At 41.3% G+C, this 16,236-nt stretch overlaps 1 protein-coding gene across 1 annotated transcript in view; it reads left to right on the plus strand.

The window, feature by feature from the left end:
- The window catches only part of AK5 (adenylate kinase 5), a 164,973-nt gene that overhangs the window by 32,218 nt on the left and 116,519 nt on the right, over positions 1 to 16,236 (plus strand). Inside the window, exon 6 of the mRNA XM_075832866.1 lies at positions 3,447 to 3,638. Within this exon, the coding sequence (XP_075688981.1) occupies positions 3,447 to 3,638 (192 nt within the window). The remainder of the gene's footprint in view (positions 1 to 3,446; positions 3,639 to 16,236) is intronic.

The following is a 16,236-nucleotide window of genomic DNA, read 5'->3' on the forward strand; positions in this document are numbered from 1 at the left end:
ATTCTTAAAGGTGTATACTATCTGCTCGCCCCAATGAGCCAGCGGGACATTGAATAAAAAAGAGAGAATTGTCTGAATGAACATTGACGCATGTTTCAGAAGCATGGATTAAATAAAAACAATTTTGGGAGCCGGTTAGACTATTCTACGAGTCAATTTGGCCTTTCATTGGCGTGGCCGTAAAACTTTCATAAACCTCAATAAAAAATTATCCAAAAAGTTAGGCACCAGTAGCAAATTTTTAGGATCCTTTCGTATTTGTGCAACCATGACCAGAAGTTATAAATGTAAATGCAGTTGAATGATAATAAGTGGCATATGCTTCTAACTAGCTGTGCCAAAGGGAAGCCCATAGTGGTGGCATCAACAGACCGACCTTGTATTGGTCAAGTGAATTAATTGGAGCATCCCATGTGTGATCATGTTAACCAGCAATATCATGTTTAATGGGATACAGTAAAAACAGTGATCTTTTTAGGTTCAACCATCCAAATAATATTTTTTCTAAACATGCATTGCTGGAGAACTAGTCCGTAAGGGTGGCCATTGATAAGCAGAGACTGACATGTCTGTGGGTCCCCATGTACAGTTTGGTGCCATATAGGCACAGTGGTAAGTCCTGTAGTTATGCACCAGCTGCCAAATGAGACATCAATTCAAAATAAAAATAAAAAAGTGACTTTTTGGGGTAATTTTTCCAAACTTGATATAACCGTGAATTGGCGAAGTTGAGACACTGAGTTGATTGACTGTCAAAAGTTGTCAGTAGAGCATGAAATAATGCTCTCTATGGCCAACTTCAGATTGGATCCAGCACTGGTCCCACATGTTTGCCGCCTTTAGCTGCCAGATCTTCAGGCGCTGCTCAGTTGCCTGATCACTCAGCCTAATGACCTGAGGAACATCAACCATTCTTAAAACGGTCCTGTCACTAGGTTATATAATTTGAACTGGTTTTCTGACCTGATTAGCGCAGTCTCCCTTATTCCAGTGCTGTTTTTCTTTTTTTCCTGGACCCCCCTGTACCAGAGATATGGCCCACTGTTGTGTATATTCTATATTCTAATTTGCTGTAGTTAGAAATCGGGGTGGAGCTAGCTCCCCTGCCTCTAAATCTGACCAATCAGTGTGAGGCAGCTTGAGGGTAGTTCCCTGTTGGCTATCTACAGAAAATTAGCATAGAGGGAGCAGACACAGCAGTGGGCTATATCTCTGAAAAGTGGGGGGTCCAGGAAAAAAAGAGAAACCGAGCTGGAATCAGGGAGACAGTGCCATTCAGGTCAGTAAATATGTTCAACTTTTTTGACCCAGTGACAGGTCCTCTTTAACCTTGTTGACCAGTAGTGTGCGCAATAGTTCTCTTTTTCTTCTAGAATTTGATATACTATGCACAGATGTTCCAACGTGCAAATCCAAATCTCAGAATTTTTATTTTTCTCATCCCTAATTGCTCTTATTCCCAGCCCAAACATTCGATCATTCTGTTGAATATGGCATAGTATGGGTATAAATCCTATATGTGATGCTTGGAACTAACTAATAAATGTAATTATGGGAGGAGCAACAGTAAATCAACCTGAACATGTTTTGAATAGATGTAAATCTGCCCTGACGAAGGAAGTGTAAGTAACATGAGGATACCATATGGACAACTTCGCTGTTATCTGCAGTCTATGATTAAAGTTTCTATATCAGACAGAAAGGTCTACGATAGTGTAGATCCTAAATGTTCTCAATGTTCCTTAACCAAGTACCTGTTCAAATAAAATGCATCAAACTACCCCAAAGGTTCTGATCATACACTGTGCTGAGTACCCCCAAGAGAGATGGCCTGTGACGCCTGAACATACCACCGGCTGAGGACCTAGGATCTACAAAGATGACAGACCTTCCATTAATTTGTGTCATAAAGTCCACCAATATGTGCATATCAAGTGCAGAATTGCTCCATGAAGTCAGAACTAGTAAATGGCTTGTGCTTTGGAGTCAATTAAAGGCCCTATTACACCGGCCTAGAATCGGCCGCTGCAGTGAGCGCCGATCAACAAGACATTGTTTATCGGCACTCGTTTGCTCCTCTCACAAGGAGCTATGGATGGGGACGAGCGGTCGTTACGCCAATCTCTCGTCCCCATCCATTACCATGTCGGCAGCGCGTCTCCCTGTTTACACACCAAGATGTGCTGCCGGCAACGATAATCTTTTACTTTTTTTAAAACGATACAACCAGCAGATGATCGAGCGTTTGCTCGTTCATCTGCTGATCGCTGCCCTGTTTACACGGGCATGTATAAAAACTGAACCATATACAGCGCTGCTAACATCAAAGGAGGATCCACGGAATAGATGTATATAATAACAGGTTTACTAGAAATGCATAAGGCTACGCGTTTCGACACTGTACCAGCGTCTTCCTCAGGCCATTAGACATACAGAAATAAAAACACACCTTACGGTATATACTCACAAAACATATACAAGCAGGTTCAAAAACAGGAAAAAAATGCCAGAAAGACTAACTGCTGTGACGTCAGAAGGTATTTAATGGAAACAAACAATCCATTCGTATTACAATATGTTTGAAAAACAGAAATATAAATGCAGATAAAGGAGCTTTTATCTTAAAATATATAAATATTTATATAATCTAACAAAAAACAAAATGAATAAGCGGTTATGCATTGTCAACGGCGGGTGCAATAAATATATTTGACGTATGGACAGTGTAAAATGAAGTGTAGTAGGGAAAAGGGAGAACAAATACATCCAAAATAATAAAAATATATAGTAAATCGAAACCTAAAAGTATTTTCTTCCCGATGGCTGCAATTTGGAATCGATACCTTGAATATTCATCTTTGATTACATTGTATGCTTTAGGTTACGATTGTACAGTGTCGAAACGCGTAGCCTTATGCATTTCTAATAAACCTGTTGTTATATACATCTATTCCGTGTGGACCGGTTTGGACCTAGCTGTAGCTACATCACATTTAATTATTCTGTCTACAGTAGAGTTGTGCCTACCTTTGCACAACCACAATACGTGAGCACAATTATTACCACCATTTTACCCTTTATTACCATCCTTGGTACCTCCATGGCAATTATCGGCAACGAGCATTATATGAACGCTCGTCTGCCCGATAATCGACCAGTGTAAAACCCCCTCATTTATCTTCCCAGTGGAAAGGTCCTGCGACCGTTCAAGAACTTTTGGAATTGCTCCAGATTTCCACGGACTTCACTGAGCTACAACGGCAGTAGATTGTCAGTCCTTGGGGCCCTTGTAGGCCATTCTTTGAGTGATGGCTCTTGCTATAGAACGACATGTGGAAGTAGTCATCATCCAGCTCCTTCTTTTATCCTGTTACATATAAAGTGAGATTTTATTTCTAGAAGTTATTTATGTTAAGGTTTCTTCATTATATCTTATTTCTTTTTAGATCTGTACACCGGATCTGGTGGTTTTTCTTGCTTGTGACAATCACAAACTGAAAGAACGACTGCTGAAACGGGCAGAACAACAAGGACGACCGGATGATAACCTGAAAGCTATTCAGAGGAGATTAATGAACTTCAAGCAGAACGCAGTTCCGCTGGTCAACTACTTCCAGGAGAAAGGTCTCATCATCACGGTAAGGAGCAATCATCTGGATGACTTATTGTACAGTGTCTTCAAGGAACCTTACAATTTTATATTTGCAACTTAGCCATAAAGTGATATGCTGAAGATTTGGTTTTTCTGGAATTTCGTCCAGTCTGCAATGCCATTGATTATTACTTGGCAATGCCAATCTGCAGTATCTGGCTGATTATCAGCGGGCAAGAGGGTAACTGTACTGAGATGCCATACCACCAAAACCATGATGGCATCTTGTGGAAAGTCAAAGCCTGATGTATCACCTCTATATAAACGAGTGCGATGAAGAGCAGCTGCAATACAATGGTGGCCAAGTTTTTGTACTGTGAGATATTGTGGTTAAGCACGCCTTGCAATTTCGAAGGGATTGGTCGGGATTAGAAAAACATGGCTCTCATGGGCTTCTTTTTAAAATGGTGCCACACTTGTCCCTAGGTTGTATGTGGTACTGCAGTTTACCCCCATTTACTTCAATGAAGCTGAGCTGCAATACCAGACACAACCCATGGACAGGTGTGGCGCTATTTCTGGAAGAATGCAGCCATGTTTTTCTAATTCTGGATAACCTCTTTAATGGCGGCATTGCATTCTGCAGCAACAATGCTTCTTAGAGGGCATCAATCATTACGTAGACCTGTCCATGTCTCAGTGGTATTATTTGTTTCATCTACATTCAAAGGATAATGGATTTAATTCTGGAACATCTTTTCATAGATCTCGATGTTGTGAGGTTCGTCTATAATTCCTCCTGGAAATGCAAGAAAAAATTGACAACTGGGTATTACCATTCCTCTTGTTAATGGGGTGTATCCCTACGTAGTCTGATTCACATAGTAAATAGTAACAAAGTCGTTTTTGGATTTATTCATGCATTTCCAGGAGGAATAACAGAAGAACAGCACAACGAGATCTAAGAAAATTATTTACTAAAACAGACCTGTCCGGATAGATGACCATGTCCATATGCCCTGTTAGAGGGGGTTTGACCTGTTCAGGACCCCCGTCTGTGAGCCAGATATGTAAGAATTGCTCCCCCTCTGGCATGTCCATGCATTACATAGCCTGCCATTCTGCAACCCCTGCAGCGGAAATGTATAGCAAGACTCCACCGTTATCGCCGGAGGTTAGAATGGGGGTTGTTTTTGTGTGTCCACCCCTTCAAGGACAATGTAAACCTATTCAGGACTCCTTCTTGTCATCTGCACCTCACCAGGGAAGGAGATACCGGCCTGAGGATCACACTAAGGCTATGTTCACACGACAAAACGGCTGTAAAATACGTTTTTTGATGCGCTTTTTACGGCCGTTTTTGGAGCTGTTTTTCTATTGAGACAATGAGAAACGTCTCCAAAAACGGCTCAAAAGTGACACGCGCTTCTTTTTTCTGGGGCGTTTTTTTACATGCCGTTTTTTAAAACGGCAGCGTAAAAAGGCCCCGTGGGAACGGAACGCCGGTTTTCCCATTGAAATCAATGAGCAGATGTTTGGAGGAGTTCAGCCCCCGTATTTTCAGCCGTTTTTCGGGGGGGGGGGGGGGGGGTTTACGTCACGAAAATTGTCTGAAAATAGGCCGTGTGAATATACCCTGATATTCCTCCCTCTTCCGACACAGCATGGGACAGTGGGGGCAAGTGTCTGACGATCCTGTCCTGGTATGGTAACAATATCCTCCATGTCCACCCCAGTGCACAGATCCAATATTCGTTTCCTCTGCTGTGAATAAGCGACAGATAAATATTAATATTTTATTATCAATGTAATTAAAATGAACTTGCAGCCGTTTGATTCTTCAGCCCATTAAATGGGATTTTTGTGGGGTTATCCGTCCCCTCCGAGGTCTGCAGATGGAATGAGATTCATTCTTGTGTAAAACTTTTAATTACTTTTTTTTTCTCAGTGACAAATTTGCAGCTGAGTTTCTCTTGTCTGATGTAAAGTAGTGACGGAGTTATATGTGAGTCATTTGTACGTTATTATTCCTCGCCATCTGCTGTGTGGGGCTGTTTTAAAAATAAAGCTCCATTTTGCAGACTCCCGGCAGTACAGTAAATGTATTTTGCTGATTTGGTTTTCTTTTCAGAAGTAAATGATTTTGACGCTCATGGAATAGTTGTCTGCGCTGTGTTATTAACTGTTATCATCTGGACTGTAGTTATAATTGGCGCAGCTCTAGGAATTGGGAAGATTTTCGAAATCAGCAAATGTGCCTGCAACTCCCTCATGTCTCATTACCCAACCCCCATCCTCGCAAATTTGGATGAGTATTAATTAAAAACTGGATCAGCTAAAATAAGGAAGCAGAACTTAACTTTTGTTTGTTTTGTTTTTTCTCCCAGAAACAGCGCCACTTTTGTTCATGTGGCTAATGCTGGTATTGCAGCTTATACCCATTCAAGTGAATAGGAAATAGCTACAATACCAGACACATTCCATGGATAAGCGTGTTCTGGAAAAACAATAGACATGTATTTTAATCCTGTACATCCCCTTTAAGGGCTCAGTCACACGGCAGAGCCCTGTACACACACCATTAAAGGGGTTGTCTCGGCAGGGGGCGGTTTTTCATACTGATGACCTATCCGCAGTGCACTTTAAACCCTCTCCTAGGACATATTTCTATCTCTTTTCCCCCAATTTTAATATCCCTTTTGCCCCAGACTTATTTTTGAGCTTTGCGTAATTCCATCTTGTCATTTGACTCCCTCACCACTTTTTCTTTCTCAGAATTTTTTTGCCTGAGATCTGTTTTATTTTTGCTTTTTTTGACATGTTAAAAAGCAAAAAGCAGCGTTTACAGAATTGTGGTCTTGAAAGAAAACGGTACAATGTGTTCCTTCATGCGGAAAGGCTCAGTTTAGGAAAACCAGGAAAGCATGTCTCCAGATGATGCACTGAATAAACCTTGTTGTGTCATGTGGTGGATGTTTTGAAAGATGGTTGATCCGAAATCAAAAGAAACCGAAGGAATTGACTTGATATAATATTTTCTTTTCATTTTCTCGGAGAGCTTACGTGGAAACCTTTGAATAGAAATACAACATTGGATGTATGAAGAATTTTGATGTTCCTGCACCTGTTTTGATGAATGATCACTAAAGTCACCCACTCACATTAGATTTTTTTCAGTGAATCCCTTTTTTATTTTTTAGTGGGATCCAATGATGATCTAATTTGCCATTTTTCCAATGCATCTAAAATAAATAAAAAATGAAGCATCTATGCAAATAGTGTTGATTTCTACCGTTTGATGTATACAGCTCCTATGCGAACCCATTTTGTTTTCATGGTTAGGGACTACAAACCAACCTCGTGTCATCTGACCCTACAGTCATGTGTTTCTCCACTCCCTCTGTCCCCTTATCTTGCTAACCTACAGACAGTAGAAGAGAGGACTGATGGATGGGAAAGGGTCAAACAACACACAGGGTGCGTTTGTAGTTGGTTCCCATAGAGACACATAAGTCTGCATAGGAGCTGTATACAAAAAAACATAAAACATTTTTAAATAAAACTATTGAAAACATAATTATTATTTATTTATTTTTTTAAATTGCTGAAACAATGAAAATAATTGGTTGAAATAGTTTACATACCCTTTAAAGGGTTATTCCCATCACAGGAAGTGATGACGTATTGCTAGGATATGCCATCACTTTCTGATTGGGGGTCGGAATGCTGGGAACCTCACCAATCCTAAAAATGAAGGGGCCTCAGTCAAGAATAGAATGGTCATGACACCTTAGTAGCTAAACAGGAGTAATTTTAGGGACATACAAGATCCATGCATGTACTGTATTCATGATCCATTAGTAGGGTTGTCCTCTTATGACAATCCTTTTTTGTTAGAAGGGTACCTTCTAAGTTGATCTGCTGGTGAGACCTACAAAGATCAGCTATAATCTGCAGGGGAGTAAGTGTTTAATCTTCCCACAGCTCCACCGCAGGGGAAATTAAGTATTACACTGTTCCCATTAAAATCTATGAACCATGGGCATAATAAACATGCGTGTTGGGCACTCGTCGGGTTAACAAATAAGGCACCTAAATGGGATACCTGTAAAACTCAGATATATAAGATTTCAGAATTCACTAACAAGGTATCGATATAAATAGGTTTTCTAAACCAGACAACCTCTTTAATTGGTTAATTTGGCAATGACTATCCGTACAATGCACATGGACGATCAATGCCCTATTTAGGCCTCGTGCACATGACCGTATTTTTGCGACGGCAATTTATCCGCATTTTTTCGGATAAATTGCAAACCCATTTTTTTCTATGGCCCCGACCGTGATTTAAACGGATTGGTGTGGGGGCCACAAATCCAGACCACAAACTCAGGACAAGTCATTTTACAGTCCGGATTTGCGGTTTCACCAATACTGGTGAATTGTTGTGGATCCGTGAGTCCGGATGACACACAAATGCACATCAAGGGTTTTTTGCGGTCCAACAGACTGCAATGGACCCGTGGGTTTGTGGACCGCAAAACAAATACGGTCGTTTGCCTGACGCCTTACCAATACTGAGATGCAAATGTTAACATTTCAGCATTGACATGAGCACACTAGTAAGTACTGTACATAATTGGTATGCAAAGAAATAGTATTGTCAGCACCAGAAACTTGTACACACTCCTATGTGGTGCATAAATAATCTCCATCCAGTGCCAGTCTGGGCAGAAATGACACTAAATATTTAATGTGCAGAAAGGTTACTTGAGAAAAATTGCATGAAAATCTGAATTGCTTTTCTGAATGTAAATATAGAGTTTAGTGAGCTCTCCCTAGACCAGTGGCTTTACAAACTGTATTAATTATACAGGTGGTTTTATTTTGCCAGGAGCTGCCGAGTTTGAGATTTCCCACTTTATGTGAAGTAGCTGAAATATTGTATTGGAATATTTTTGCTGCAGAAGTTACTTTTTGGTAGCTGCAAAATTGTTTAAAATAATGTGTACAAAATAAGCATGGAAATGTAATTTTACACCATGAATCCTTGGAGAGCTTAGGAATTGGTTGAATAGAATTTATTTAACGTGATTGCTGAGGAGCCCAAACCTTGATACAATGAGAGCAGAAGATTCCTTTTGGGAGTCTCAAAGTTTTGGACCCGTCTTCTGTAACACTCTTTTCTTAGTTTTGCTACATTTAGTCTTCTTTCACATCTGCGTCAGGGCTCTATTCCAACATTCCGTCTGAGCTTTCCATCAGAATAGAGCCCTGATTCACAGAAACGGAAAGCATAGGTTTCCGTTTCCATCACCACTGATTTAAATGGTGACAGATCCGCTGCCAATAGTTTCCATTTGTCTCAGTTGTGCAAGGGTTCCGTCATTTTTACGGAATCAATAGCCATGGTTTCCGTTTGTGTCAGTCAGGGTCTCGTTCTGACGGAAAGCTCAGACGGAACGTCAGAACGGGACTCTGTCGCAGATGTGAATGAAGCCTTATCTTGCCAAAAGCTACCAAGCTTAAAGAGGACCTTTCACTAAGTCCTACAAGTAAGTTAGTATACTCACCTTATAGCCGCTGTGTCTTTGAGTTCAGCTGTGTTTGTCCCGTACTTGTGCGTCCCCCCGTTGCTGAGCTATGGACCCCTCTTTATTTAGCAATCAATATGGAAATGACCCGCTGGCTAGCCAAGTGGGTTTGGCCGCCAGCGATTCTTAATGGGCGGAGCTACCACTGAGCCTCTGATACTGACCTATCAGCTTGAGGCTGTTTCCTAAAGACTGTATTTAGGAAACAGCCTCACGTGGATAGGTCAGCGTCAGAAGCTCAGTATGTATCACTGAGACAAACCGATCCGCAGGGAGAACAATAGTGAAGCAGGGCGCCCTGTATAAAAAGCCACCGAGCCATGGAAGATATAATCAGCCGGTTTACTTGCTATTAATGATCGGCATCACAGCGACTGTCAAACAGGTGCTCTCATTTATACATTGTGCCTGCTCACATGCTGCCAAGTATTCTTTGTAAGTGTCACAGCCAGTCTTCAGCCAGCGTGGTCTCACTCGATGTTGCTGGCTGAAGACGGTCTTTCGGAAACAGCCTTGTGCTGATAGGTCAGTGTCAGAGGCTCAGTGGTAGCTCCACCCATTAACCCCTTCCCGCTCCTTGACGTACTATTAGGTCATGGTAGCTGTATCGTTCGCACTCCATGACCTAATAGTACATCACGGGAGTAACGGCCATTTTGGCCGTCTTCCCGGCACATACAGGAGCTGTGATAGCTGCTGTCTCGTACAGCAGTTGCCGCAGCTCCTACAGCGGGGACCGATCGCTGTGTCCACGCTGATTAACCCCTTAAAAGCCACGTTCAATAGCGATCACGGCTTTTTAGGGCTTAAACCACCATCGACGGCCCGCTATACAATAGCGGCCGGCGATGGTAGCTCTGGCAACCGGACGCATAACAATGGTGCCCGGCTATGCCATCAACGGAAGCCTAGTGGGTCCTGACAATGTCAGGACCCACTATGCTTGCTGTCAGTGAGTAGCTGACAGCTCTAATACACGGCACTACGCATGTAGTGCAGTGTATTAGAATAGCGATCAGGGCCTCCTGCCCTCAAGTACCCTAGTGGGACAGAGTAAAAAAGTTAAAAAAAGTTGTGTAAAAATAAGAACATAAAAGTTTTAAAAGTAATAAAAGTAAAAATCCCCCTTTTTCCCTTATCAGTCCTTTTATTATTAATAAAAATAGATAAATAAACAAATAAACTATACATAATTGGTATCGCCGCGTCCGTAACGGCCTGAACTACAAAATAATTTTGTCATTTATCCCGTGCGGTGAACGCCATAAAAGAAAATAACAATAAACCATACAAGAATCTAAATTTTTTTGTCACTTCACCTCCCAAAAAATGGAATAAAAAGAGATCAAAAAGTCGCATGTAGCTAAAAATGGTAATGATCGAAACTACAGTTCGTTATGCAAAAAACAAGTCCTCGCACGGCTTTCTGGATGGAAAAATAAAAAAGTTCTGGCTCTTAGAATAAGGCAACACAAAAAGAAAATTATTTTTTATAAAAAGTATTTTATTTTGCAACCGCCATAAGACATAAAAAAAACTCTAAACATTTGGTATCGCCGTAATCGTATCGCCCCGCAGAATAAAGTGAATATGTCATTTATAGCGCACGGTGCACGCTGTAAAAAAAATACAATAAAAAACAATACTAGAATTGCTGTTTTTTAGTCACCACGCCACTTAAAAATAGAATACAAACTCGTCAAAAAGTCGCATGCACCACATGAAAGCTACAATGAATTCCTCAAGGGGTCTAGTTTCCAAAAAAGGGTCACTTTTGGGGGTTTCCTCTTCAAACCGGACATGGTGCCTAATAAAATGGAGGCCTCAAAATCCACTAGGTGCTCCTTTGCTTCGGAGGCCGGTGCTTCAGGCCATTACCGCACTAGGGCCACACGTGGCATATTTCTCAAAATTGCAGAATCTGGGCAATAAATATTAACCCCTTCCCGCTCCTTGACGTACTATTACGTCATGGCAGCTGTATAGTTCGCGCTCCATGCCGTAATAGTACGTCTCGGGAGTAACGGCCGTTTCGGCCGTCCTCCCGACACATACAGGAGCTGTGACGCTGCTGTCTCGTTCAGCAGCTGTCACAGCTCCTACAGCGGGGACCGATCGCTGTGTCCCCGCTGATTAACCCCTTAAAAGCCGCGTTCTATAGAGATCGCGGCTTTTTAGGGGTTAAGCTGCCATTACCGGCCTGCTACGCGATAGCGGCCGGCGATGGTGACTATGGCAACCGGACAACAAACAATGGCGTCCGGCTATGCCATAGACGGAAGCCTAGTGGGTCCTGACAACGTCAGGACCCACTATGCTTGCTGTCAGTGAGTAGCTGACAGTTCTAATACACTGCACTACGCATGTAGTGCAGTGTATTAGAATAGCGATCAGAGCCTCCTGCCCTCATGTCCCCTAGTGGGACAAAGTAATAAAGTGAAAAAAAAGTTAAAAAAAGATGTGTAAAAATTAGAAAATAAAAGATTTAAAAGTAATAAAAGTAAAAATCCCCCCTTTTCCCTTATCAGTCCTTTATTATTAATAAAAATATATAAACAAACAAATAAACTATACATAATTGGTATCGCCGCGTCCGTAACGGCCTGAACTACAAAATTATTTCATTATTTATCCCGCACGGTGAACGCCGTAAAATAAAATAATAATAAACCGAACCACAATCACAATTCTTTGGTCACTTCACCTCCCAAAAAATGGAATAAAAAGAGATCAAAAAGTCGCATGTACCTAAAAATGGTACTGATCAAAACTACAGTTCGTTACGCAAAAAATAAGTCCTCGCACGGCTTTATTGATTGAAAAATAAAAACGTTATGGCTCTTAGAATAAGGTAACACAAAAAGTGAATGATTGTTTACAAAACGTATTTTATTGTGCAAACGCCATAAGACATAAAAAAAAACTATAAACATCTGGTATCGCCGTAATCGTATCGCCCCGCAGAATAAAGTGAATATGTCATTTATAGCGCACGGTGAACGCTGTAAAAAAAAACGAAAAAAAAACAATAGTAGAATTGCTGTTTTTTAGTCACCACGCCACCTAAAAATAGAATAAAAACTGATCAAAAAGCCGCATGCACCCCAAGAAAACTACAATGGATTCCTCAAGGGGTCTAGTTTCCAAATTGGGGTCACTTTTGGGGGGTTCCCAATGTTTTGGCACCACAAGACCTCTTCAAACCGGACATGGTGCCTAATAAAAAAGAGGCCTCAAAATCCACTAGGTGCTCCTTTGCTTCGGAGGCCGATGCTTCCGTCCATTACTGCCCGAGGGCCACATGTGGGATATTTCTCTAAACTGCAGAATCTGGGCAATAAGTATTAAGTTGTGTTTCTCTGATAAATCCTTTTGTGTTATAAAAAAAATGGTATAAAGAGGATTTTCTGACAAAAAAAAAATGTAAATTTCACCTCTACTTTGCTCTAAATTTTTGTGAAACACCTAAAGGGTTCATAAACTTTCTACATGCTGTTGTGAATACTTTGAGGGGTCTAGTTTCTAAAATGGGGTATTTGATAGGGGTTTCTAATATATGGGCCCCTCAAAGCAACTTCAGAACTGAACTGGAACCTAAAAAAATAAATAAATGAGGCAATACTTCGCTTCTTACATTATACTGATAATGAGCCGTGCCCACCCCGAGATTACCCCAGTTTTGACCGTTTGTCTAAACGGAGACCCTTATTAGACCGTTCCAGTGCCCGGTTTTCCCAAGCATACACCCCCGAGACGTGTATTTCTATTGATGAGTCCCTGGTACATTTTAAAGGGAGGCTTCAATTCCGCGAGTACCTGCCGGGTAAGAGGGCAAGGTATGGCGTGAAGATGTATAAGCTGTGAGAGTGCATCAGGGTATACCTACAGGTTTAGGATATATGAAGGAAAGGCCACCCCCAAACCAGACTGCATCCTGGACTACAATAGGTACATGGGAGTGATGGACTTGTAAGATCAAGCCCTGAAGCCCTACAGCGCCATGCGGTGTGGTATAAGAAGCTGGCCGGGAACATCATATAGATGGCTTTGTACAATGCGTACGTGCTACGTCGATGTGCAGGCCAGACGGGAACTTTCCTGGAATTTCAAGAGGTGATTATCAAGAACCTAATCTTTAGGGACCAAGAAGGGGGGGCACCCAGTACTTCTGGAAGCGAGCCCACACGCATCGTACCAGGGCAACACTTTCCAGGGGAAGTTCCCCAAACTGGCAAGAAGGGAAAAAGTCAAAAGAGGTGCAAAGTCTGCTATAAGAGGGCGATAAGGGATGACACAATATATCAATGTGACACGTGTCCCGAATAACCAGAGCTCTGTATGAGTGTTTTAAAATTTATCATACATCCCTTGGTTTATAATTTACCCCAATTTTACTTACCCTGATGCACTCCGCACAGCTTATCCCCCCTAGTCTTTCCCCTCTGGGCCCTGCTGTGTGTCCAGGCAGCTGATAACAGCCACATGTAGGGTATTGCCATACCCGGGAGAACCCACATTACAGTTTATGGGGTGTAGGTCTCCGGTCAAAATGGCCACTACACCTCTAGATGAATGCCTTAAGGGTGTAGTTTTTAAAACGGGGTCACTTCTTGCGGGTTTCAACTGTACTGGTACCTCAGGGGCTTCTGCATACATGACTTCGCACTAGAAAATCCCGAGTAGGCCAAATGGTGGTCCTTTCCTTCTGAGCCCTCCCATGGGCCCAAACGGCAGTTTATCACAACAAATGGGGTATTGCGGCACTCAGAACAAATTGCGCAACAGAATGGGGTATTTTGTTTCTTGTGAAAATAAGAAATTTTCAGCCAAAACTACATATTATTTGACAAAAATAATTTTGTTTTCATTCCCAGACCAATTCAAATAAGTTCTGTGAAGAAACTATGGGGTCTAAATGGTCACATTACCCATAAATGAATTCCTTGAGGGGTGTCGTTTCCAAAATGGGGTCACTTCTGGTGGGTTTCCATTGCTTTGATACCTCTGGGGCTCTGCAAATGTGACATGGCACACGAAAACCAATCCAACAAAATCTGTACTCCAAAGAACACACAGCGCTCCTTTCATTCTGAGACCTCCCATGGGCCCAAACGGCAGATTATCACCACAAATGGGGTATTGCCGCACTCAGGACAAATTGGGCAACAAAATTGAGTATTTTATTTCTTGTGAAAATAAGAATTTTTGAGCTAAAATGACATATTATTGGAAAAAATATATTTTTTTTAAATTCCCAGCCCAATTCAAATAAGTTCTGTGAAGAAACTATGGGGTCTAAATGGTCACATTACCCATAAATGAATTCCTTGAGGGGTGTAGTTTCCAAAATGGGGTCACTTCTGGTGGGTTTCCATTGCTTTGATACCTCTGGGGCTCTGCAAATGCGACATGGCACACGAAAACCAAACCAGCAAAATCTGTACTCCAAAGAACACACAGCGCTCCTTCCCTTCTGAGGCCTCCCATGGGCCCAAACGGCAGTTTATTGCCACAAGTGGGGTATTGATGCACTCAGGAGAAATTGGGCAACAAAATTGAGTATTTTGTTCCCTGTGAAAATAAGAAATTTTGGTAAAAAATTACATCTTATTGGAAAAAATGACATTTTTTTAATGTCACAGCCCAATTGAAATAGGTGCTGTGAAAAAACTGTGCGGTCAAAATGCTAACAACAACCATAAATGAATTCCTTGAGGGGTGTAGTTTCCAAAATGGGGTCACTTTTGGTGGGTTTCCATTGCTTTGATACCTCTGAGGCTCTGCAAATGCGACATGGCACCCGAAAACCAATCCAACAAAATCTGGACTCCAACAAACATATAGCGCTCCTTTCCTTCTGAGCCCTCCCATGGGCCCAAACGGCAGTTTATCACCACAAATGGGGTACTGCCACACTAAGGACAAATTGGGCAACAAAATGGGGTATTTTGTTCCCTGTGAAAATAAGAAATTTTGATCACAAATGACATTTTATTGGAAAAAATGACATTTTTTTCATTTCAGAGCCCAATTCAAATACGTGCTGTGAAAAAAATGTGCGGTCAAAATGGTAACAACAACCCTAAATGAATTCCTTGAGGGGTGTAGTTTACAAAATGGGGTCACTATTGGGGGATTCCTACTGTTTTGACACCTCAACACCTCTTCAAACCTGGCATGCTGCCTAAAATATATTCTAATAAAAAAGAGGACTCGAAATGCACTAGGTGCTTCTTTGCTTCTAGGGCTTGTCTTTTAGTCCACGAGCGCAGTAGGGCCACATGTGGGACATTTCTAAAAACGGCAGAATCTGGACAATACATATATAGTAGTGTTTCTCTGGTAAAACCTTCTGTGTTACAGAAAAAAAATTGAATAAAATTGAAATTCAGCAAGAAAAATGAAATTTGCAAATTTCACCTCCACTTTGCTTTAATTCCTGTGAAATGCCTGAAGGGTTAAAAAACTTTCTAACTGCTGTTTTGAATACTTTGAGGGGTCTAGTTTTTAAAATGGGGTGTTTTATCAGGGTTTCTAATACATAGGCCCCACAAAGCCACTTCAGAACTCAAGAGGTACCTTAAAAAAAAGGCTTTTGAAATTTTCTTAAAAATATGAGAAATTGCTGTTTATGTTCTAAGCCTTGTAACGTCCAAGAAAAATAAAAGAATGTTCAAAAAACGATGCCAATCTAAAGTAGACATATGGGAAATGTGAACTAGTAACTATTTGGGGTGGTATAACCGTCTGTTTTACAAGCAGATGCATTTAAATTCTGAAAAATGCAATTTTTTCAAAATTTTCTCTAAATTTTGCAATTTTTCACCAATAAACACTGAATATATCGACCAAATTTTACCACGAACATGAAGCCCAATGTGTCACGAGAAAACAATCTCAGAATCGCTTGGGTAGGTTTAAGCATTCCGACGTTATTACCACATAAAGTGAAATATGTCAGATTTGAAAAATGGGCTCTGAGCCTTAAGGCCAAAACTAGGCTGCGTCCTTAAGGGGTTAAGTTGCGTTTCTCTGGTAAAACCTTCTGTT

This window comes from Rhinoderma darwinii, chromosome 7 (genome assembly GCF_050947455.1).
Source record: "Rhinoderma darwinii isolate aRhiDar2 chromosome 7, aRhiDar2.hap1, whole genome shotgun sequence".
NCBI lineage: Eukaryota > Metazoa > Chordata > Amphibia > Anura > Rhinodermatidae > Rhinoderma > Rhinoderma darwinii.